The sequence below is a fragment of the Leptonotus elevatus genome, chromosome 17 (genome assembly GCF_054856555.1).
Source record: "Leptonotus elevatus isolate MCC_2025b chromosome 17, RoL_Lele_1.0, whole genome shotgun sequence".
Classification (NCBI taxonomy): Eukaryota; Metazoa; Chordata; class Actinopteri; order Syngnathiformes; family Syngnathidae; genus Leptonotus; species Leptonotus elevatus.
In genome coordinates, this window is record NC_141255.1 from 9,319,497 (window position 1) to 9,343,960 (window position 24,464).

Here is a 24,464-nt window from a genome sequence, read left to right on the forward strand (position 1 = left end):
TGAGCCTCTCTGAAAATACATTGCGGCTCAACATGTCAACATCTCTTCATTGTGATGCCTAGTCCCTTCCCAACCAACGGACTTCAAGGGCGAGGCCAAGTCGGAAACCAGCATTTTGTTGTCATGGGTTGGGCCGGTCCAGACGGGACAGGAGTACCAAATCACGGGATACGAGCTCTTGTACAAGAAGAGAGACGATAAAGATGAGGTAACGCTTGACATTTGCAGACCCTTCAACTTGACCCTTAAATTCTCACCACCTTGATGAGTCTTTCTCTTTTTCAGAGGCGAATTAGCTTTGAGCCCACCTCGACGTACCTAATGAAGGACTTGAAGCCCTTCACCACGTACGCCTTCCGCCTGGCGGCCCGTAGCAAGCACGGCGTGGGCGCGTACACCAGCGAGATCTCCGCCGAGACCCCGCAAACACGTAGGTCTTCATCCATAGCTGCGTGGTGACTCCTTTAAAATGTACCGTGCTTAACAAATGGATTAGAACGCCAGTCAATGAAAGGTTTATGCCACAGCTGACCTTAAACCCCCTCTTATGTTGTAGATCAAATAATATTGAAAGAAGACTCGTTGGTTTTATGTACTGTATGTCTCTGCATTGAGACAAAGGGGCTAAAGCTGGGCACATTGACAAATGAACATTTCTAGTGTACAGTAATCTCTTAATGTAATGGTGAAAGCCTAGAGACGTTGATGCAGCCCCTTAATCTGTTTATAATTGCCTATATAAATCGTTTAAACCAATATAATTTCAATCTCATCTAGCAACTTACAAAGTAAATGGCTTACAGATGATAACAAATCAGTGAATAGTAAACTGCAACCCGTGGGGGATTACTGTACCAGACACAAACCGAACAGGAGTGTTAATGCACCAGCTGGTCGGAAAGAGTCTGCATTAAAGCACTTGGTGTCATCTCTTCTTGCTTCTGCCAACGTACCTGTAAATAAGTGTTCCCCTTTAAATGTGAAGTGAGCAGACAAGGTCGAAGAGGGCTTCACTCGAGCATCTTTCAAGCCAAAGGGCACGTTTGGCCTTTAGGAAGCCTTCTCTCGACTTTGCATGCCAACAAACAGAAGAGAATGAGCTTTCTGTGAAGCCCAGAAGCAACTCTGCGGTTATTATAAGGGACATTTTACCCAGAAAAGTTGAGAAGCCTGCTGGTCAGAGACAGACTGGGAACAAAATTATGCCCGGGAAAATGGAGAGGAGAAAATCCTGGGGCCCGCCAGGCCTAAAAAGAACTGGGAAAAACCCTGTATTATTATTATTTTTTTAAACAAGGGTTAGCTTCTAATAAACAACAAATACTTAACTGTTCGGTAAGGCCTTTCTCGCTTTTATGGGGCGGGGTGAGCAGTGGCTCATTTGCATGAGATAGGGGCGCCCTGTTTGTTTTTGACAAAAACATGTCCCAAACATATTATTAAAACAGTTTGGAACACTTTTAAATTGTGAGAAGATGCTCAATATGCCTCCTTTAAAAGGTTCAGGGTGATGTAGAAGACTACCGTAATAGCGGCCTTAAGAAAGATCAAGTTGTGTTATTTTGAGATGTCTGGCGTAAATGTGAGGTCTGTAAAAGACAAGGTAGCAGCTAGCAGGTAGGTATTAAACACACGAGCACTCGGCTCAATTGTGTGGTCGGATGCATGCCGATGTTTGAGAATCTACTAAACAAAGTCATGTCTCCTTGGGAAGCTTCTCTGTCGTACAATCAGGCTTTTACCACAAACCAACAGGCTTCGGAAAGGTTGGTGACGAATGCAGTTTTCTCCTTTACAAACCCATTGAACGCATCAACCTTTATGTTTTTGGATTGATGGTAACTGCTTGCCAAATTTGCATTGACCAAGAAGATCATAGATGATTGTTAAACAGTTAAGGGATAGGTGATGTGTGTGTCGGTAGTTTACACAAGGCACAGCTGTCCTCTTTCCAACCAACACCCTCCATTCATTATCAGTTTTGTGTTACACTTTGTGTTTTTTGGTTCATTTCCATCTTTCATTGTGCTTTGTCCTCATCTTCCTTTATTTTCCTTTTCCCCTCCTCTCATTGGATATTTCTACAATCATCACCATAATCAAATCCAAAATGAAAACAAACAATGGCTTCGCCAAACAACAACTGGGTTGACATTACACCGAGCAGAACCCTCCGGCCCGCCCACGGAAGTCAGGTGTTCTAGTCCCACTTCCACGAGCATCCTGGTAAGTTGGCAGGCGCCCCCGACGGAATCACAGAATGGGATCATAACGCGATACAGCATCCAGTACGCCGCCACTGAAGGCGAGGACACCTCCACGCGACGGATCCTGGACATCCCCCCGGAGAGCTCGCAGTATATTTTGGAACACTTGGAAAAATGGACAGAGTACCACGTGACAGTCACCGCTCATACGGACGCCGGAGCGGGGCCAGAAAGTACGGCGCAACTGGTCCGCACAGAGGAGGACGGTACGTGTTTGCCAATTCCAAAGCCTCGCCATGACAACAGTTACTAACAATCCCTTCCGCCTGCTTCTAACAAGACTCTTTGGACTTTTGATCAACTTTTTTCCAACATTTTTTGCTCAGTTTCAACACATGGTACAGCTTTGAACTTTCAGTCCCATCTGTCAAAAATCTTGAAGCTTGGACAGTGGGATTTTTTTTTCTTTTTCTTTTTTTTTTTAACAGAAGGCCTTTTTTAACATTTTTCAACTGTGATGTGGTAGAATCATTTTGATTATCATATATTTTTTGCTTGCTTCATAGCCAAAAATTCTTGCTGCGCTTCAAGCTTTGATCCACTTGAAGCCACTCTTTTGGCTCCACATGTTTTTCCCACTCTTCCCATTTTTAATGTTTCAAGATTAGGTCAGTTGCCAGACCTATTTTTGCTGTTATTTTTACCCCCTTTTACCATTGTTGAAATATTGTCGCTGCAATTTTGTGATTTTCAATTTTTGGGGGGGGGTCACTAATTTTGCACGACGGAAGAAGATTCTAAACCGGGAGTGAAGGGGTTAACTGTTATGTTGACCTTCTTTTTCCCCGTTCTATCCCATGGTGTCCCCCCCAGTTCCTAGTGGGCCACCTCGTAAAGTCGAGGTGGAAGCTGTCAACTCGTCGTCAATTAAAGTCATCTGGCGCTCGCCGATGCCCACCAAGCAACATGGGCAGATCCGGGGGTACCAGGTGCACTATGTCAGGATGCTTAATGGGGAGTCCACAGGACAGCCCGTCATCAAGGATATCCTGATTGATGATGCCCAGGTATGCACACCCTCCCACACTAAACCAAATAGTCTTTGCTGTATCCCCTTTACCGTCACGTACAATGTATGGGATTATAAATCATATGACTTAGCTGAGCAACTGCAACAGTTTTTAATGATTATTGGCTTTATTTGTTGTCTCTTTCCCTAAACCTAATCAGTGGGAATATGATGATTCAACCGATCATGTAAGTAGTCCAACCGAATTTGAGTCTTGCCTCCCTCCCACTGTCGTCCTCAGCATGAATGGCATGTGGCTTTTTTTTGTGTGCAGTTTATTAATGACCAGTCTATCAATATATAATCATTTAGACCCAGCCATTCCTATCACTGAAGCATGCCTCCAGCTGCGAGAATGTGCCTGTTCTGTGTACATGTTGTTAAAAACTCTTGGATCGTCTACATGTCATTGAAGTCCTGCGTCTCGACAGGAAATGGTCATCTCAGAGCTGCAGGCCGAGACCACGTATTCCGTTACCGTGGCGGCTTATACCACAAAGGGCGACGGCGCACGCAGCAAGCCCAAACTGGTTATGACCACTGGTGCAGGTACGTTTACTCATGCGTGATGTCGCAGGGGTGTGATGGTATGCCGAAAGTCACGTGCCATTATGTATAATTTGATTTGATAATACGGCACCATAATATACCGTTCCACCCATCATCGTGTTTGTCATGATTTATGTGCTGTAACAGCTTGTTTAGTAAGCATGTACTTAGTAACATTGCTCCTCTCTCTAATGATCTCGCCTTAGTTCCTGATAAACCTCGGCTAATGGTCAGTACCACCAACATGGGCACTGCTCTCCTCCAGTGGCATCCCCCAGCAGTCACTCACGGGCCTCTGCAAGGTTACCGCCTCCGCTTCGGCCGCAAAGACCTGGAACCGTTGACAGTCATTGAGTTCCCCGAGCGGGACAACCACTACACTACCAGAGAGATCCATAAGGGCGCCTCGTACACGTTCCGGCTTTCAGCGCGCAACAAGGTGGGCTTCGGAGAAGAGACGGTCAAGGAGGTGACCACTAACGAGGACGTACCGAGCGGCTACCCGCAGTGGATCACGGCCGACGCCGCCACTACGTCCACCATTCAGGTCAGCTGGCAAGAGGTGCTGCTGGCCGAGCGAAACGGCCAGATCGTCAAGTACGCGTTGCAGTACAAGGACATCAACAGCCCGCGCAGTCCCTCGGAACTCTTCATCACCGCCCCCGAATCCACAGTGGTCTTGGACGGCCTTAAGGCAGATACCACTTACGATATTAAAATGTGTGCCTTCACCAGCAAGGGTTCTGGTCCCTATAGCCCAAGTGTCCAAATCAGGACACAGCCTTTGGATCAAGGTATGACCAGTCCCTCAGCCATCTTAGCTCTTGCTTGCAATGTCCCCCCGTGCAGCTAACAAGCTCCAAAAGGCAGAACGTAACCACAAGAAGGTATTAAGATGTAGTCATCATACCCTTTGAGATATTTATTACCTCCCATGTGTTTGTGTCTTAAAAGTCAGTCATTACATGTAAAAGTCGGTGTTAAGGTAAGAGGACAGTGTGTAGGGTACGGTAGTCTGCTTTTGGGGGTGTTCTGAAGGTAAGTCCTAGCATGGCGGTAAGCAACAAGAGGATGTCGCGTGTCTAAATCAGCTGCTCCCCCCTTTCTTTTAGCAGTGTTTGCAAAAAATTTCCATGTGAGAGCTGCTATGAAATCGTCCGTGCTGCTGACGTGGGAGATCCCCGACACCTACAACGCCGCTCAGCCTTTTACGGTGAGTGACCTGTGCCGGTAAACCCACGGGTGTGTTGCACGCTACATTGCTTGGCCTATCTGTGCTGCAGGCAATTTGTTGCGCTCAGTAGTCGACTTTTGACTGTTGTGATGGTACATCGTGTGATTTGTATTTTATTTTTTATTGTTGTACTGTAATCGCTTCATACTAACTGTCGAGCAAAAAAAGAAAGTGGTCAGATGAAGATTTGAGTTGCACGATGGGAGTCAGCATCCTAACTGCAAGATTTGCAATGCCAAGTTGAGCAATTCTAGTCCAACCCAACTAGTTATCTAGTAAAACTAAAGAAACATTTCTTTAAGATTTAAGATGCATGTAAATGGAGAACACGAGAACACAATGCTTTCTAAATTCAAGGTGAAGAGAGCCAAATTTGATGAAAAGGCTACTCTCCTTGTTAATTTTTCTCACCAGTACACCTTATACCTATGTCTTGAATTTGAACAAAATCATCGATAAAGGTTCGGTGAATGTGCATAGGAAATTAGTGGGGTTCAGTACCTCCAATGAGGTTAAGAACCACTGCCCTAGTAAATGAGTAAGTAGTCAGTATTTTAAAATGGGGCGTAAGATGACACGGTACATGAAACATTTCCTTCTTTTCATCCAGATCCTGTATGACGACGGGCAAAGCGTGGAGGTGGACGGCAAGCTGACACAGAAGCTGATCACGGGGCTTCAGCCGGAGACACAGTACTCTTTCCTGTTGACCAATCGCGGCAACAGCGCTGGCGGCCTGCAGCACCGCGTGGCCACCATGACGGCGCCGGACATCCTCCGCACTAAGCCCTACCTGATCGGCAAGACCAACTCAGACGGCATGGTGACAGTGGAGCTCCCTTCGGTGCAGACGTCGGAAAAAGTGCGGTGAGTAGTTGCCGCGCGGGAGTGCAGATTTATGCTTCGTCAGTGTTTCAGAGCAACATCAATCGAGTCATTACGAGCCTCTAAGCCCAGCAAAGTCTCTTATTGCCATTCAAAGGCAGCAAGGTTGACAGCACATCCCCGACACTTCAAACCTGTGTTGGCCTCTCATGATTACGCTCAATGCAGTTGGCCCACTGTATCCCATGCCTAGTGCTGTTTAAACATTAGTTTCGTATGAAGTGTACAATGTATCCAGAAAGCATTTGCAGCTACGCTAAACCAGGGGTGTCAAACATACGGCCTGTGGGCCGGATTAGTCCCTCAAAGGGATTGAAGCCGGCCTGCGAGATGATTTTGTAAAGTAAAAAAAAATTAGTAGTCGGACCAATTAATCACATGGCCACAATCAAAACATATAAATTCGTAATTTTACAAGCAACCCTCAGATGAGCAATGCAACTTGTACATGGAATTGCCCTGGATGTCATTATTTTACACGCCAACTAAAGTTTTGTTTAAAAAAATAATAATAATAAAATCATAGACAGACATAAATGTGTTAAATACGACACAAATTCAATTACTGGTAACATAAACACATATGACAAGGAGACAAGGATTAATGTCCTTACAACTTCTTTAACAGCGCCACACAATGCATTCTGGGAACAATATATATGCAAAACAGAAAATGTTTTTTTCAATTTAAAATTTTATTTTGTTAGTTTTCGTTAACTATATTGACTTTTTGATGCTTAAGTTGTATCTCAAGACAAATAAGGCTCATATCTCAAATAACAAAACACTCATATCTCAAGGCACCAATGTGCTTACATGTGTTTAATCAGGTTTTAGAAAACAAATTCAACATAACACAAGGGATGTCCTTAGTAAACGAGTATCACATTTAGTAAATGAGTTAAAAATTTGATACTGTACATCTGCAATGTATATGGGATTTTTTTTTTTTACACTTTCGGATGATCATTGGTTACTCAATTTAGTGAACTTTTGCCATCTGATCTGATCCAGACGTTTTGTCCTCTACAGGGCGTATTACATCGTGGTGGTGCCCTTGAAGAAACAACGCGGCGGCAAGTTCATCAAACCCTGGGACAATCCCGACGAGATGAATTTAGAGGAGGTAGGCGACTTTGACGCACACATTTCTCTTCAGAAGCGTTGGCATGCAAACGAGGACATGAAGTAGCCGTTCAAGTGCACTGCAAAAGCCAATCCCCCTCGTCCTCTTTGCAGCCGTTTCAATTACCTGAAGAGCCCGCAGCCAGCCTCCATTCCGAGCCGGGGCTACGGATGCGCAACGTACTCGCTAACTTTTATATTTAGCCCATTTAGTCATTTGGAGAGCTTCACTGTACAATATCCCAAAGCCGTGCCTCGTATTTTCACTGCAGCATGAGGATATATCATGCGGCGGGAAGGCTGAAAGCGAGCGCGCTCCGTTCCATCTGGCATTGGCTTTTACAGCTCGAGCCTCGGGGCCTCGTGTCTGAAGCCTTGACCGATTGCCCAAAAAAGTCGCCGCGCTGTCAGAATTTATTTGTTTGTCAATACTGGCACTCACCTTTTCACAACTTTTCCCAAGGGCAACTAGATTCCGTCGCTGTTGACAGCAGAGATGATTGAAGACATTATCGGCGGCACCAACAGCCCCGCAGCCAAAACAGAGCAAAACACACACACACACAGTGTAATGTGAATGACAGGCGCATGCATTGTTCACACACATGCACGCTGATGATCCGTGCACATGAGTCACAGATGTGAATCTAGAATGACTTGACGGGCGTGATTTGCATAATTAGCATCCTAACCGAGTAAGTGGACTTTAGCACAAGGCAATTTCCATGCATAAAATGAATTGGTATAGTTATATAAAAAATAAATAAAAGCCACATAATTGCAATTTGAATATGTATCCATATGAACTAATTTGCTCCCAAAAACATATAAACACGTTCTATTTTAAATATTGCCATGGTCCCAAAATGTATACGTTTTTAATTTAATTTTTTTAATTTTATTTTGTTATTCTTTGCTAGAGCATAGAGAAGGCTTTGGTGCAGCTTCTGACCTGAAGAGGTGGCTTAAAGCAATAGTAGTTATTACAAAAAATGTCCAGAAGGTGGCAGCAGAGTATAAGAGATCAGCCAGGGCCATGTTGCAACAAAGCTCTTTTTCCCAGTGTTTTCAACAGGTTTGTGAATAATGATGAAACTTAACTATATTCTAATGCTAATTGCTGCAAAAACGGAACCAGATACAAATATCCTTTTTTTCCTGCTAAAAGAAGAGAGACTAATCTATCTTTTGTTTTGTTTTTATAGCAATAGAACACAATATTCTGTGGGCCTTGCAAAATCAGTAAAAATCCAGCAAGGGGGTTGCTTCAATGAAAATGGCTGGGAGTGAATGAGTTAAGAAAACCACAGTTGCTTGTCTAGCTTGTAGCAGACGTGAGTGACGTAATGAGCGAGCGGACCATTATGAGATTTTATTTCGACGTATCAGTACTTGCGTCTATGGTCGCCCTCCTGTGGCCATTTTACGATCAGCAACTAGAAATTAGAAAAATAAAAAATTTCCATTTATTGTATGCAATTTTAAGGGAAAATGCTATATTGTTAATGTGATATTTTATGATTATATATGATTTTCAATCAAATGCATTTGCTCTGATCAAATCAACCTATTTAAAAAAAAAAATAGAGAAATGTGTTTTTCAAATGTCAAAAATCAGTTTTCTTCTTTTTGCTATATATTTAAAAAATTTCAAATACACCCCCACACATAAAATATTGTATGAATTTATAACTTTGCACTCTCTCTCTGCAAATATCATAAAATGTTGTATTTTGCGGCATTTACTGTACACACCTTATTTCACCTCAATGTAACGCACATAGTGTCGATAAGTTGCGTGTTTCATCTCTTTCATTTACATAACGGAGCGTTAAATAATGGTGAGACATAATTGCAATTTGAATTGACTGTTGATACCGTTGCACTGTTTAATATGTTTCTTTTTCCTACAAAATGAAGAGATAAGTCAGATCTTTCACTGCTCTGCCTTCCGCTATCGGCGTTTTCAGCTGGTGCACAAGAAAGAGGGAAAAAAAAAAATGAAATCTTGACAGGCAGATATGGTTTGTTGTGGTTTTCATGTGTTTGCTGCAGCACGCTCCCGCATCTTATCATGTGTCTCTTTTGCTCCTACACACGCTGTAGCTGCTGAAGGAGATAAACCGCACAAGCAGAGGCCTCCGGCTCCGCAGGCAGGCGGAGCCCAAGGCGTACATCGCCGCCTACTTCCGAGACCTGCCCAAAGAATTCACGCTGGGCGACGGCAAGTTCTACGGCGACTTTGAAAACAAGCAGCTGCAAAACGGCCAGGAGTACATCTTCTTTGTGCTCGCCGCTCTGGAGATATCCGACAATGTGAGATGTTTGATCTTTTTTATGTTTAACACAGATCAACCATACAGCAGTGTGTGTCTAAACGGTGCTGAACTCTGCCTAGAAACAAGTGACCAGAAAAATTGTAATCCCAACTATTGTTGTACGTTGCTCTATGCTTATCCTCATTAAGGTCACAGGTGAGCTGGAGCCACTGGTCTTAATATCCATCAGCATTTTTTTTTTAATGTGAAGGTCCAACCAGGCGGTCTTAATGTTCTCCTCTCAGTCAATAGACGCATAGAGTGGGCTGCCGTTTGCTCCCGGTTAGACGTCTTAATTTGAGCCCTTCTAAGATTTGCAAAACTTGAGAAGCCCGAGGGCGAGAAGCCCCCGTAAGACCAGAGCTGATTACAAGACCACCTCGATAACGGGGCGTCTCTTTAATTACGTCCCGTCTGCCTTATCTCCTCAGCCGCAGCCTAAGCGTGTGCGAGTGTGTACGAGTGTGTGCGTGTCTGTGAATTGAAGTGCAAGAAAAGCGGCGTGATTAAGTAGGCAAGATGATGGATGGGATGAGCTTGAGGGGTGTGTATACTTCCTGCATCTTACACCTTCTCGCTCACCTTGAATGCAGGTAAAATGATAATGACTCGCAGAGAAAGAGCTCAATTTTTGCTCACTTAAATGTGTATTTTCTTCCCAGAGGGCACTTTTTTTTCTTTATCTCCTGCTGGAGTATGAAATAGCTCAATCAAGTAGTGGAGATAATTTTGATTGGTCATCTTTGGAAACTTTGCATGGAAATAATAGCGTCGCTTCTGTTATTACAGATTATAAGTGTTGGGGGATGGATGAAAAATACGCATAGACGCCGCACAGCGGTCGTATGTCAGAGTCGACTGGAAACGTTGAAGAAAGAGTCTCCACTTAGCCAAGATCATCTTGGAAACTGCACAAATAATTCTGCTGCTGTTTTGGTTAACAATGGGCTCCGTATATACATATTTCCTGTCTGTGTCTGTGAACGTCATTGTTGCTAATTTTTCCCATTCACTTGTTGCTTGATGGAATTCATGTGGCTCAATTAATATTGCGTTTCTAAATACCTCAAACTATGCAATATCATCTTTTCAGCTCATGTACGCCACCAGCCCGTACTCCGACCCAGTGGTTTCGGCCGACATCGACCCCCAGCCCATCATTGACGAGGAGGAGGGTCTCATCTGGGTAGTGGGCCCCGTCCTCGCCGTGGTTTTCATCATATGCATCGTCATTGCCATCCTGCTGTACAAGAGGTGAGTGCTACGATGCAACCGCACAAGATTGAGTGTGACGTTAGGCAGTTCCGCATAACAGCTTCAAGCTTTTCTTTTTAGGAAAGTGCAGCATCAATAGTTTGGATTAGTGTAGGAGAATTTAGTCACCTACTGTATAGTCATAAGTACTGTAAAATCCCATAACCCATTATTTTTTTGTTAATACCGAAATGAGGGCCAACAGGGGAGGTGGGGGCAGTTGCAGGGGGCTTAATAACAAAAATGCACGTTGTTTAGACATTAACCAGCATGTAGGCCAGTGGTGGGCAAACTCGGTCCTCGAGGGCCGGAGACCTGCAGTTTTTAGATGGCTCCTTGCCCACCCCTAATTCTAGGCAGTACTTCGGCGTTGTAAAATAAATAAATAAATAATCACTGATTTATAGCGCATTTCATACACAACGTAACTATGAAGCTTCATGAAGCACTTACAAAAAAATGTTACTCCTCTAGATGGCACTCTTGGTTTAAAGATGCAGTGGAAATTTTGTCCATTTCCATTGTACTAACCTTTATATTTAAACCAAGAGCACCATCTAGAGGAAGAGGAAAAAAGTTGCAAGTGTTTCATGAAGCTTCATTTACCAATCACTAAATTATTCAATATGCTTCAAATACTGTTATTAAAAGTACATTTTAAAAAAAAAAGTTACAAAAAGAGATTTAAAAACAATTTAAGGAACTAAAAAAATATCTTACTAAAATTACTAGAAGAGCGCAAGAACAAGGTTTTCAAAAACTTAAAACTTAAAAATGTGTTGAAAGATCTTCATAAGTCTAAGAAAAAAAAGGCATCGTTTTTAACCTGGACTCAAAGCGTTTACACTTTGTTGGGGTTTGGAATCTTTATTCTTTTATTATTCTCTCAAAAAAAACTGATTTTTAAGGGTGATTTGTTTCATGTTTTTACACAAGTGCGTTATGCACAGAATTTTTACGGTAAGTCACAAAAATTAACAAAGTCGAGTTAGCAATACATTTCAAACAATTCTACTCATTGCTTGGGCTCTGTCACAAGTCTCATCATACAATCTTGCTGATTTGGTATATATAGTTATGATTAGGTTGGATGTCACCGTTATTGTGTCGCTTATGTTGCCATTCACATTTTCTGCAATAAGTGCAATTTTAATAATCAAAGATGATCCCTCCATAATTGCTTCACAAGGTAGGTTGACAGGTGTGCATTGCACTTCACAAAAACAAAATTATTTTTTTCAAAAACAAATAAAAAATGCCACACTATCTTGAAAATGCCCATTTTCAAACAGAAACAGGCAAGACATACACTTTAAGTTTTTTGTACGTTTTAGCCGAGAATGTCCTTAAAATTGGCAAATCTGACTCGAGTCATGTGACTTAAGCCCCCATTTATGAATACTGTATCAAATGTTACTGAGAAATGTGAATACATATAGCGTTTGCATCCCTACCCCATCCTGATTCATCAATAAGGCGCTAGTTGCAGGAAAAGACAAAGACTGCAATTAGAAGCCAGGAGATGACTTTTATGCTTGAACAAGAAGCAATCAGTTGAAAACGCTCCAACGTTCGAATCTTGCTTGCACCTGGCCCTCTCTACGTTTTTTTTAAATGTAGCCCGTATCTCTGAAGTGAGTCGTCACTAAAAAGCCAAGACTGAGATATGATTGGTATCACTTTTTGTTAACTTGTTTATCTCACTTTATGGAGCCAAAACTCTTACAAGCTAATATTTGTTTCGATATTTCCCTTCTTGCTGACCAATGGAACAGCAAACCCGACAGGTAAGCGAACCAAAGAACCAAGTCCAAACTTGCTGAGCAGCCTCAGAATTAAGCACCGAACTAAATCAAAGTAATGCTTCGCAGATGCATTGTGTGTCTCCTCGTCCCAACGCGGTCAACCCTCATCATAGACCAAGCGTTTGTTTTTGTTGTCACTACGTCAATAAAACTGGACTGTTCCCCGCTGCAGGAAAAGAGCTGAATCGGAAGCGAGGAAAGGTAGCCTCCCCAACAGCAAGGAGATGCCCTTGCATCACCCGACCGACCCCGTTGAGCTTCGCCGCCTCAACTTCCAGACGCCTGGTGAGTGCTCGTCCGATGAAGCCACTGGCGTCATTTGAGTGTCACAATGATGCTCTCAGTTTACGTACCTTCACATGCGATCACGAGATGTGGCGATCAGTACAAGGTGTCAGATGCAAGCAGTGGAATTTGCTTCCCAGGAAATCAGCGACCAAACTGATTCAGAGTGAGAATCTTGGAGGGGATTAGCCTTGGTGATTCCCACATCAACGAAGATTGCTTCCTGCATGCTAAGAATACTAAGAAGGAGGAAATCTGGCTAGTCAGTGCAAGTACAAGGTCTCGGATGCAAGTGTGTTGTCTCCTCCGCAGGGCCTCACCCTTCGATGTAGGCCGAGAAGCTCTAAAATTGGCTGGGGATGCCTCCTGAATGCTGAGAGGTATTCTGGGCATACCCTATCCGAGTGGAGGCCTCACGTTAAAAGTTTAGAAAAATGTTGTCGTCCAGGAAAAGGGAGGCCTCTGAATGGAACTGGAACAATGTAGGGATCCAATATTATGGTTTTGAGCTTGTATCCTAGTATTTGCAATGCTAACGAATGCTAATTTCACGTCAGGGTTTGTTCAGTGTCGCAGCATTTCCTAAACATTCTCAAAACAGTCTTAATGGTTCTCTAAACAGTTTTGATGGTCTTTCTTGTCGCACCTTGGTTTAGCACATTGGTTTAGAACGTTTAGGTAATGTTCCTGTCACAAGAAAGACCTTTAAGGCTGTTTAGGAAACCATTGAGACGATGAGATTCATTTTTCAAAAATCATTTGCAGTTTAATACATTTTGTAGAAACTTTCATTTGTACATACGCCGCCATGTTGTTCACGTCGCAAAGCATTCTGCGTAGTGACGTGTAATGGCTGCTTGCTCTCTGCCGGGAATAAAGAAAACGAGGTAAGCCTCGTAGCATTCCTGAAAGAAAAAATGCGGTTGGGAGGGTTGCGACGTAAACTACAATGGCGGCGTATGTACAAAATGTATCAAACTGGAAATGATTTTTGAAAAATGAATCTCGTAGTTATGTTAGTAACGACCAAATAAATCATATGGAGCAAACTTGTCATCACAGTCAGCGTTCCTTTTAAGACTGTTTTGAGAATATTTAGGAAACGCTGCGATCTTGAACGAACCTGGGATACAGGCTTGAACATTCCCACACAATTTACCAGAGACGGTGAACAGATCCTTAGCGAATGTAGACATTGGAAGGGTTTTAAAGGCGGGGGTCCAAACTGATGCTTGTTAGACAGTGAGATGGAAGTGCAGGCTTGACAGTTTGGTGGCAGTAGCCCGGGTTGGAGATCTCAGACTCAACTTTGGCCAACCAGTTTACGGCAAATGCAAATTAGACACATTTCCTCTGTTGTCGTGTTTTGGCTCATGCTTTGAAGCATCCGGCGCCCATTTATCAACTGGGAAGACTTTCTCTGGCACCGGCTGCTTTGGGACACATGAGCCACAGCATAATGTTGCTTTATCAAAGCGCCATCTTCCACATCAGCTCGTATGAAAGGATGATGAATTATCCCTGCAGGCTCATTTGGGGAAAAAAGATGATGCATATTTATGAAAGCTCTTCAGACCATTACTGGTTGTTGCACCTTTTTTTTTTTTTTTTTCCTCTTGGCTCCGAGTGATCCTGTCCACCCACTATTCAAGTCTCCTTCTGGACCAAACAGCCTTTCTCGCTGCTCTAAAAAGTACAGGACATACTTTTACTACCACTGCATCACAATACGAGACCACCTCTTTCCCTCCCTTACGTGGCTGCCACCCCTCATTGGGCGTTTTCATCTTTAAGGATGCTTGAGCGACTGACGGAAATGGTGCTTTCATTGTCACCCGCTGGTGGAAATGGGTTTTAAGTAGCAAGCTTCGATAGAGACACCCTTTCAGAGAGATGTGAGAGTGGATGGGAAAATGAGGCCCTGCTTCCATTAGCTAATGCCCACTTGTGCCGGCGACTCGAATGAAGTCGAGGAGGGCTTGAGCACCGGCGTTCGCGTTGCACGACATTGGCCAGGGGCTCGAGTGCAGTTTTCTAGTCCCATTGTGGTAAAGAGTGTATGAGCCTCATCGCCTTGCGCGCCTATTCGACTGTCAGCGTGTCAAGGTCGGGCAACTTTGTTGCGGAAAGTTTTGTCTTCTTTTGCGTTACGGTGAACCCCCGTTGATGCGTGGAATGACTCGCGTTTGGTCCATATCCCCCACGAATCCGTAGGGTTTACTGCACCTTAAACGTCCATGTCTGATTTGTGCTGCTATGATGCTTATGCCAATCTAGCGTCTAGCATGACGTCACTAATAATTAACCCATTGAGCAGACACGCAAATCATTTCACTGTCTTTGCGCCATGTTTCCACCAAGAAGTGAAGTTTGGTTTAAAGTACCACAAAATATGCCAGCATCAGTCATTTTTGCACTGCTTGGTGTAAACAGGGCTTGCACACAACACACTTCACTTGGCCGCTATGACGCCGGTATTTAATGACCATTTCCTCCACAGGTGCGCGCTCGTCCGGTCACCCAAGTAGCCTCCATTTGTCAAGTTAGTTGGCCTCAATTACACATTTGCCATGAATTATATTCCCCTTCCCACTTCTTTCCCGCCTAGCCTCCTATCCCCATCTAATCCGCTTTGGTGTTAACGCCGTGTCATCGCGGGAGGCGGGAAAATGACAGGCGGTGAACATCAATCATCCCTCCAAAGTAGAACTCTCTCTATTAACATATTTCCCTTCTCATGCTAACTTCCCAAGCTAGCTTTTGTATGGGAATAACAGCCCTTGTCTCTCCATACGGAGACGTGTACGCTGGCTTCCCATTGGCCTCCATGTCGTCTCCATTCAAGCATGGCACACAAACTAGCCTAACTCGATCAAATCTTCCACCTTCACACTGCTCGTGCTTATCTAATCAGTTTGCTTGCGCTTGGGTTCAGTTGTTTTTTTGTTTTGTTTTTTTGGTTTGTTGTGTTGTTGAAATCCCGAAAGGAAAGCACCTGCAGATGACTGACCCGCAATTCCCTCTGATTGACAGGTATGGCGAACCACCCTCCAATCCCTGTCATGGACCTGGCGGAGCATCTGGAGCACTTGAAAGCAAACGACAACCTCAAATTTTCCCAGGAGTACGAGGTGAGCCGGGATACAGCTTCAACGAGGCCTCTAATGTCACACATTGGATTATTTTTTTGGGGGGATGATACTGTCTCACTGTCTGTCATTCGGTGTTGTTCCCCCGCCACAGTCCATCGACCCCGGGCAGCAGTTCACCTGGGAGCATTCCAACTTGGAGGTGAACAAACCAAAGAACCGCTACGCCAACGTGATCGCCTACGACCACTCGCGAGTCCTGCTCTCCGCAATTGACGGTATAATACACCCTTCCTCCATCACAGCATGATCGCACTGTACTTTTTTCCCCCTTTCTCCCTCCTCACACCAACATGTCATTTGCTTTCATGCCGTGGGTGCTCGCGGGAAAATAGATGGCTTTTTGAAATAGGCAATTTTCCCCCCGCCTCGCTGAGCCCGGCACTCGAGTCCGATTGAACGATCACCTGCGAAAACCTGAGAGATGCCAGTAAGTTGTATTTCTCTCCGGCGGCGCCGCCGCCGCCGTGATTATTTTTGATTCACGCTTAGGTTTCACATTAAGTCTCTGCGGGCGCATTGAACGGCGACTAATGATGCGAAATATGCTTATGTTGTTGCCGCGAGGAATTCAACCATAAGACAGTTGCAACATGCCTCGCAAGGACGTTTCCATTACAAATGCAGAACATGGAACATGTCTTTAACAGATGTTAACAGAATAATAATAGCAAAAAAAATCCTAATTTACATGCATAACAAAAACAAAACAAAAAAATGCCCTTGCATATGTATAACATGGCGTTCCTAACTAGGGAAAGTTCTTCACTACACTTGCACACCAAACCCATCGGACCATATCTTAATATTGAGTGTAATGGTGTTTCAATCAGTCACATGTTGTTTTTTCCTCCAGCTCATAAGCAGACAGAACAAATGACATAATTAATGTAAATCCTGACTGGCAGAATGCATAAATGCACCCGCGCTTGCATAAATAAACATCTATTCACTGGCATTAAGCAAAAAATAATAATGTATTTTCTTTTTTGTTGGAAATTACAGTGGGCTTAATTGTATCTTATCCTTTGTCCGTCACTGCATATGTGTGGACAGCAAACAGGGGCGAAGCTGCAACATAATGCAAAGATGCTTTTTGTACATCAACTAAAAGTTACCTGGGAGGAAAGAAAGCCCGGAATGGAGAAGGGAGGAGGGGCTGGAGAGAGAGAGAGAGGGGGAACGGGAGAGGGAGGATGGAAGGTTCTCTGAGACGTGGCGTCCATGCAGATGAGACTTATCTTGGTGGAGCATGTGTGCGCCGAGCCCCGAAACTGCCAGTCCTGAAGCATTGACTGGCTGTCAGCTCTGTCGCTTTGCGCTGGATTAGAAAAGGAAAAAAAACGGTGCCTTTCATTTAAAAAAAAAAAAAAAAAAAAGCAGAGGAAAGGAGGGAGGCTTGTTTTCCTGCACAGTAATTTTGCCACTTTTTTTCTTATTTTAATTCCCCCACCGCCCCAATGTAGATTTCCGGATGCAACATTAGGTGCACCTGCATATCTTAGATTGACGTTGAATGAAAGGTATATTAGATATTTTGCAGATGATTGTTAAAATCCCACAGAAAATAGTATCATGATAAATCACAAGCGGGAAACCAACAAGTTATTTTTATCCTTTTTTATTTTAGTATTTTTGTGTATTTCTTAATGGTTTTGTTGTACCAGAAATTGTAAAATATTTAATAAGGATTCAATTTATTTAATTGACTTATTTGAACAGCTGCAGTAAAAAAAAAAAAAAAAAAAAAAGTTGTTAAAAACATAAATAAGCTTGCTACATGAAAATTTAACACCCAATCCAACAAAAATTATATACTTTCTTTTACACTTGGTTCATAAACTGATATCGGCCATCCAAGTAACTTTGCATCCATTTATGTGCCAACCCTCTTAAATCACATTACTCTTGTATTTCTTTCTGCAATCTACTGTGATCATGGGTGTCAAATGCTTTTTCAGATCTAGAAATACGACAACCGCAAATTCTTGATGTATGCTAGTAGAGATGCCATTACAGATTACAAGACACTTAAGCCGTTTTCATTTTTGAGGGGGAAACACCAGTTTGAAAAGAAAGGTTACAAAGATATGTGAATGGATATACTTTAGATTTGATAATCCGTTTTACTAATACCATGTCAACATCAAAGCAATCAGTGGATTTTTTTTTTAAGTCTTTACAATATCGTATTTCATTATCATTTACTGAATTAATGAACGTAGTGGATACATTTTCTTTAATACTGATCTATTTTTTTTTCTGGCTCAGGGATTCCTTTTGCTAACTTATAACCAAAATGGAAAAAAAAAGAGTTATTAAATTAATTAGCAATAGGTCTATATTGTTTCATTAACATCTTTATCTATTATGAAATGTTTCAGGTATAAAATTTATTTGAACCGTTTTTACATGCATCATTTATCCCTCTTGTAATCCATTGTTTTTCAAAATGTTGCATAATGACGTTCTTTTCAATGGGCAATGATTCTCATATAATGACATTACAATTGGCAGGAATGTATCATATGCAATATCCGGGTCTTCATTTGCATAAACCTCATTCCAATTTTTTCCTCTAGGTCCATATGAGGCAAAGGATCGTTGTGTTGTCAGTCTTTTGTTTTTTTATTGAACTGTTATTTTGCATAATAATACTCGGAATGTGTTATTTTTTTCACAAATGTACATTTTCTATATACGAATGAATGTTCCATATTGAACTCCAACAAACGTCCCTGAAATCTGCCGTTTTGGTTGATCATTAAAAACCTCAACATCGGCCCCGCTACACCTCCATCCAGGCATCCCAGGAAGTGACTACATCAACGCCAACTACGTGGACGGCTACAGGAAGCAGAACGCATACATCGCCACGCAAGGCTCGCTGCCCGAGACGTTTGGGGAATTCTGGCGAATGATCTGGGAGCAGAGGAGCGCCATCGTTGTCATGATGACCAAGCTGGAGGAGCGATCCAGGGTAAGGGTTGCCCGACCTTGGGGGGGGGGTTCTACTTCCATAGACTGTGCTCTAATGTAGCTTTTATGGCAGGTAAAGTGTGACCAGTACTGGCCCACCAGAGCAACAGAGACGTACGGCCTCATTCAAGTGACTCTGTTGGACACGGTGGAGTTGGCCACATACTGCGTCAGGACATTTGCACTTTTTAAAGTAAGCGCGCCGCCGCATTCCTTCTCCTGCCATCGTTGAGGATCGGCCTCTCATTACCAAGTGCGCTCTTCCTTACGTAGAACGGCTCCAGCGAGAAGCGGGAGGTCCGGCAGTTCCAGTTCACGGCCTGGCCGGACCACGGGGTGCCGGAACACCCCACGCCGTTCCTGGCCTTCTTGAGACGGGTAAAGGCGTGCAACCCTCCAGACGCCGGGCCCATGGTGGTGCACTGCAGGTAGCAAATTCTGTGCAAATGACAAAAATAACCTCAAGCATGAAATTGATTTTTTTTTTTTTTCTCTCAGTTTGCTGGAATGAATCTATGAATACGAATATGACAATGTACGAGGGTTTTTAATCATTTTAATGGATGAACTCATTAGCAAATAAAAGCTTCCAAAATCACTTTAATGGTAGGTGGATGAACCCAGAATCTCATTGTGTGCTAAGTGACACACACACGCGCGCTCATTTTTAGCATCACTTCCAGTCGTTTTCTCTAGCCATTGTCTTTATTAGCTTCCCCCTGCTGACACCCTGGACTGGCCAACAGTCAGCTTTTAACATCTTAAACCAGTGTTTTAAGTGGTTCTTAGTCTTGACTACCATCACTCAACTCAACTCTATTTTTTATAGAGCACTTTAAAACAACCACAGCCATGTTCTTAAACATTTTCAGCAAATACATTGAAAACAGCAGAGGCCCCACAATTGAACCCTGTGGAACACCATATGTTTGTTACACGAGTCGGGTGTGTGTCTTGATTGACCTCTGCCAAACCCTAGGGGTTAAGAATCGCTGCCCTAAATAAAAGTTGAATAACAAACAGTTATTATTATAAGATATTAAATGCAAAGGAAGCTAAATACAACCGAATTGCACTGAAGCAGCGATTCTTGCCACAAGAGGGGGCCAAATAGTTCCATTTGTGAATAGCAAATAAGTAGAGTTAGCGCAGATCTGTCGCTACGCTGCAAACATGTTGCACATCATCAGGCTCACAAGTGTCGGCCTTATCCCCCCGGGTTCTCACATCCTAAACAATCCACTCTCAAGCCGACTCCATCAGAATCCGGACTCCCAGCAGGGCGGCGGCACAAAGGGCGTTTTGTGTCTCCTCTCAAGCCGAAACGTTATCAGAAGAAGAGAAAGTACACGCCACGGATAGAAACTGGTGTCAGAAAGTGACAAAAAAAAAGGGAACGAGGCTTAGCGCAGATTTCCAAGTAACACATTTGGTGGTTAATTAGCTGCGCTTGCTTCCGATTGAACGTGTTAACTTTCCACAGTGGAACAGAATGTGCGACTTAATGCAGATGTGAGCTTTTAATTCCACTGACTCCCAATCAGATCCCCCCTCCCAAAATAGATCCCATCCGTCCATACTTGATGTTTGAATGGAGTTTTAAAGAGATCCTTTTTTAATTTAAAAGTCTGCAAATAGGAGCAATGTAGTGTTGTGTGCACGTCTCTGGCATTAACAAGAAGAAAGCTTTTTGGTTTCTATCAAGCCCAAATTGCAAAACAAGCTCAAACGAAGACGGAATCAACACATTTCAGTCCCTCGGGTGGTTTATTCAGTGCGCAAATAGAAGCTCTTTTCAAAGGCTACATACTGTTAAACATAATTAAGGATGTAATGTAACATTTGTTTGACAGTTTTTGAGAGGCTGAGAAAATGAATGGTAATACTTAAATGTGCTGATTGCTCCCAAATTTGCACCAAATATGAACAACGCTATTTTTCCTTGTTCCAATGGAATTTGGCACCTCACCTTAAAACATGAAAATAGAAAGTGGAAACATTATGAAATTCAATGAAGAAAAACGACCATAGATGGTTGAAATTAGAACCTGATTGATTGATTAATCGGCCGGCCTATTAAATCGCCCAACTATGGCCCTTCAAACATCGGCCAAAATAATCAGCAAAATGGCAGATTTTGCGCTATTGTTTTTACCTTTATGGACTTGAGCCGTTTCCAGCATTTGCACACGGGTAACAATAGTTTCATTATTTATTGCACATAAATCTATACATTTACATTGTCTCCTTATAATGAAATTTGTCAGTCACAATCTAAAGTCACAGTTTTGTTTAAAAATTAATAAATAATAATAATAAAGTAAAAATATAGTACAACATAACTCAAACATAAATGTGTTAAATATCACACATTCAAACACATATGACAAGGATTAATGTCCTTATAACGTATTTAATTAAATGCATTGTGCATTTCTGGGAACTGAATATATATATATATATATATATATATATAAACATTGTGTTTACAGTTTACAGCAACCCACGAATATCGAAAATCTGAATAGCATTGACACCCTTTGAAATGTATTGAGCGAAAAGAATGATAATGCATTCTATATTAATTTTTTTAATTAAACAGCCAGTAATAGGTTATAATTTATATTAAATAGTCTCAAAAATCCATATCGGTCGGCCCTAGTTAAAAAGTATGCATGCAGTAATGTTACATTTTATGAGACACGTATTCCTTTTTTTTGCGGGGGGGACGACAAACAGACCCTTGGAATGAATTGCGTTCAAGTTTTTCCAACAGTCAGTAAGTCAGCTCACCCTGGTATGCTCGGTGTGTGCGTGTCGGTCTGTTTGGCACGTTAGTTGACAGCAAGAGATTTGGTAACAATACATATGTAATTGCTTTGGCTGCTCTGCATCCTTTATCTTCTCGCGGCTCAGTGCAGCTGTATTTTACAGAACCCCCCCCCCCCCCCCCCCCCATACACACACACATTCCCTCAACTTCTGGAAAGCACATTAGTCTGACACTTAATGTGTGTCAACGTCCAAAGCAGCTGGTCTGACTGGCTGAGAAGTCAGTGTCAGGTCATTAGTGCAGTCGGTTTGCCAGCTCCCCGCCAACTGCCAAATCCGCTGATGCCTTTTCTGCACTTGTCAATGAAAATAATATTGCGCGTGTTCCCAGCATTCCCTGCTCTTATGTTCAACAGCACATTTGCCTAATGTATGCCGCGCCTCCGTGTTGACGCGACGCTAACTGACAGCGTGTCCCCCGTCTCACCTCCCGCCCACATCCCTCATCTTCCTTCATCTCATCCACTCTGTCACGCATTGGATGTCAGGTCATCAGTCTACCGGGTCTCGGTCTGCGCCGTTTCCAATCGCAAGGAGTCGGCTGAGAGTCCCGCATCCAACCCGGAGGTGGTTTGCACTTAATATTTTCGCATTTCATTGTTGGCTGATTCTTTTGTGCCCTAAAGGGTTGAAGAATTGTCACCGGGACAAAATGTCATATAACGTAAAAAAGTTCCGCCGCAGTCAGCCTTTTTTCAGTGATCATCAGATCATTTGTTAAAGCCAATGACTCCCGTACGTGTCTTTATTCCATTCACTGCATGGCACATTAGGCAGACTTGGCCCCTGGCGTCCAACTTTACTCCCTCCCGAGTTGGTGCTCTCCTTTTTTCTCTTTTCTCTCTTGAGCAAATGAAAAACAAATGTGCCATCACAAGGCAGAGGCACAAGATCAAGGCTTCCACCTCACAGGCATGTCAGCCTAATGGATCGAATGACCTATTTGCTTTGGAGTGCGTGGTCTCCAAAGTTGACAAAACAGGATTTACCATCACCCCTTTGAAATGCAAGTCTTGAGAACTGCAGCGGGACTGATGGGTCGGAAAGCACAGGTGGTGTACAGAGAACCGCAGCATAGCCAGAAACAGTCCCGCTGGTACAAGGTTGCTGCCAAATCCCGATCGCCACTCTGTGCCGCTTCAACTTTAATTACAATCAGATCCAATTGGTCGAATGGTTCTTAACCTGGGTTCGATCGAACGGACGAATATGTGCAATGGGAATTTGCTTGTATAATGGAATATTTGGTGTTCCACAGGGTTCAATTCCGGGGCCTCTGCTGTTTTCATCATATCTGCTGTTCCTGGGTTCCATCTTAAGGAAACGGTGGTTGTTTGAAAGTGCTTTAGAAAAAATTGTGCAGATGGGAGTCAGCTTCCTATCTGCATGATCTAGCTATCTCGCAAAACTAAAGGACCACTTCCTCAAGTTGCATGGAGATGGGGGATACAAGAACACATCGCTTTCTGAATTCAGTGTGTAAAGTGCCAGGGTTCTGTGAATTAGCATAGGAAACTGGTCAGGTTTAGTACCGCCAACAAGGCCAGTCCTTGGCAAGGAAAGACAACTTGAAGGTAACTTTCTCTTCTTGCCCCCCTCGACAGCGCTGGCGTGGGTCGCACGGGTTGCTTCATCGTGATCGACGCCATGCTTGAGCGAATCAAGCACGAGAAGACGGTGGACATCTACGGGCACGTGACGCTAATGCGTGCCCAGCGCAACTACATGGTGCAGACCGAAGACCAGTATGTCTTCATCCACGATGCGCTGCAGGAGGCCGTCAACTGCGGCACCACCGAAGTGCCCGCCCGGAACCTCTACGCTTACATCCAGAAACTGACGCAGATAGAGGCCGGAGAGAATGTCACCGGCATGGAACTTGAGTTCAAGGTTGGTTGCTCTGGTGAAGGGGCGAAGACTTAATGCTCCAAGTGACTTCTTTTGGAGCCTATTAATTCTTTGTGGTACTTGTGGTGCAGACTGTTCTGTCATTTCTAGTCTAGTTTATATAACACAGCTGAGGAATTTTGCCCCTTTGTGGTTTCCCTTAGATTCCCCATCTTGGTGCAAATGTAGGCTTTTCCCACCACATATCTGCCAAAAAGGGCTTGAGCAATATTTTCTGTTGGATCTCATCATTTGATCATCCCTTTTTGTTCCTCTCTGTTCAAATGTAGCGTCTAGCCAACACGAAAGCTCATACGTCGCGATTCATCAGTGCCAATCTCACCTGCAACAAGTTCAAGAACCGCCTTGTAAACATCATGCCATACGAGTCCACGCGCGTGTGTCTCCAGCCCATTCGAGGAGTGGAGGGATCCGACTACATCAATGCGAGTTTCATTGATGGCTACAGGTGAGCACGCCGCGATCACGTTTGACTGTGAGCTATTAGAAGAGACGCTAATTTTGCTGTTTCCCTCCCAGGCAACAGAAGGCCTACATCGCCACACAGGGACCACTGGCAGAAACTACAGAGGACTTCTGGAGGATGCTCTGGGAGCACAACTCCACTATTGTCGTTATGCTAACCAAGCTCAGAGAAATGGGCAGGGTATGCTTACAAAAAAATGACCCGCGAGTGGACACCGCAGGCCAGTTTTGGATCACTGTGCTTGTCCCTCTTAGGAAAAATGCCACCAATATTGGCCCGCAGAGAGGTCAGCCAGATACCAGTACTTTGTGGTGGACCCCATGGCCGAGTACAACATGCCGCAGTACATCCTTCGGGAGTTCAAAGTGACGGATGCCAGGGTAAGCAGACGTTGTCATA

The 24,464-nt window shown here is 43.5% G+C and overlaps 1 protein-coding gene across 23 annotated transcripts in view; it reads left to right on the forward strand.

Moving 5' to 3' along the window:
* Positions 1-24,464, forward strand: part of ptprda (protein tyrosine phosphatase receptor type Da) — a 236,499-nt gene that overhangs the window by 207,641 nt on the left and 4,394 nt on the right. For 4 of the 23 annotated variants that reach the window (XM_086058898.1, XM_086058899.1, XM_086058900.1 and 1 more), the window contains 24 exons: positions 63-208; positions 286-430; positions 2,168-2,473; positions 3,081-3,274; positions 3,438-3,464; positions 3,708-3,825; positions 4,032-4,619; positions 4,938-5,038; positions 5,670-5,926; positions 6,977-7,070; positions 9,176-9,385; positions 10,481-10,641; positions 12,417-12,428; positions 12,619-12,731; positions 15,232-15,273; positions 15,765-15,862; positions 15,975-16,098; positions 18,685-18,860; positions 18,933-19,052; positions 19,133-19,287; positions 23,296-23,581; positions 23,869-24,047; positions 24,119-24,245; positions 24,320-24,445. In XM_086058898.1, the coding sequence (XP_085915024.1) occupies positions 63-208; positions 286-430; positions 2,168-2,473; positions 3,081-3,274; positions 3,438-3,464; positions 3,708-3,825; positions 4,032-4,619; positions 4,938-5,038; positions 5,670-5,926; positions 6,977-7,070; positions 9,176-9,385; positions 10,481-10,641; positions 12,417-12,428; positions 12,619-12,731; positions 15,232-15,273; positions 15,765-15,862; positions 15,975-16,098; positions 18,685-18,860; positions 18,933-19,052; positions 19,133-19,287; positions 23,296-23,581; positions 23,869-24,047; positions 24,119-24,245; positions 24,320-24,445 (3,905 nt within the window). The remainder of the gene's footprint in view (positions 1-62; positions 209-285; positions 431-2,167; positions 2,474-3,080; positions 3,275-3,437; positions 3,465-3,707; positions 3,826-4,031; positions 4,620-4,937; positions 5,039-5,669; positions 5,927-6,976; positions 7,071-9,175; positions 9,386-10,480; positions 10,642-12,416; positions 12,429-12,618; positions 12,732-15,231; positions 15,274-15,764; positions 15,863-15,974; positions 16,099-18,684; positions 18,861-18,932; positions 19,053-19,132; positions 19,288-23,295; positions 23,582-23,868; positions 24,048-24,118; positions 24,246-24,319; positions 24,446-24,464) is intronic. The other 19 variants (XM_086058919.1, XM_086058917.1, XM_086058903.1 and 16 more) reach the window with 13 other exon arrangements.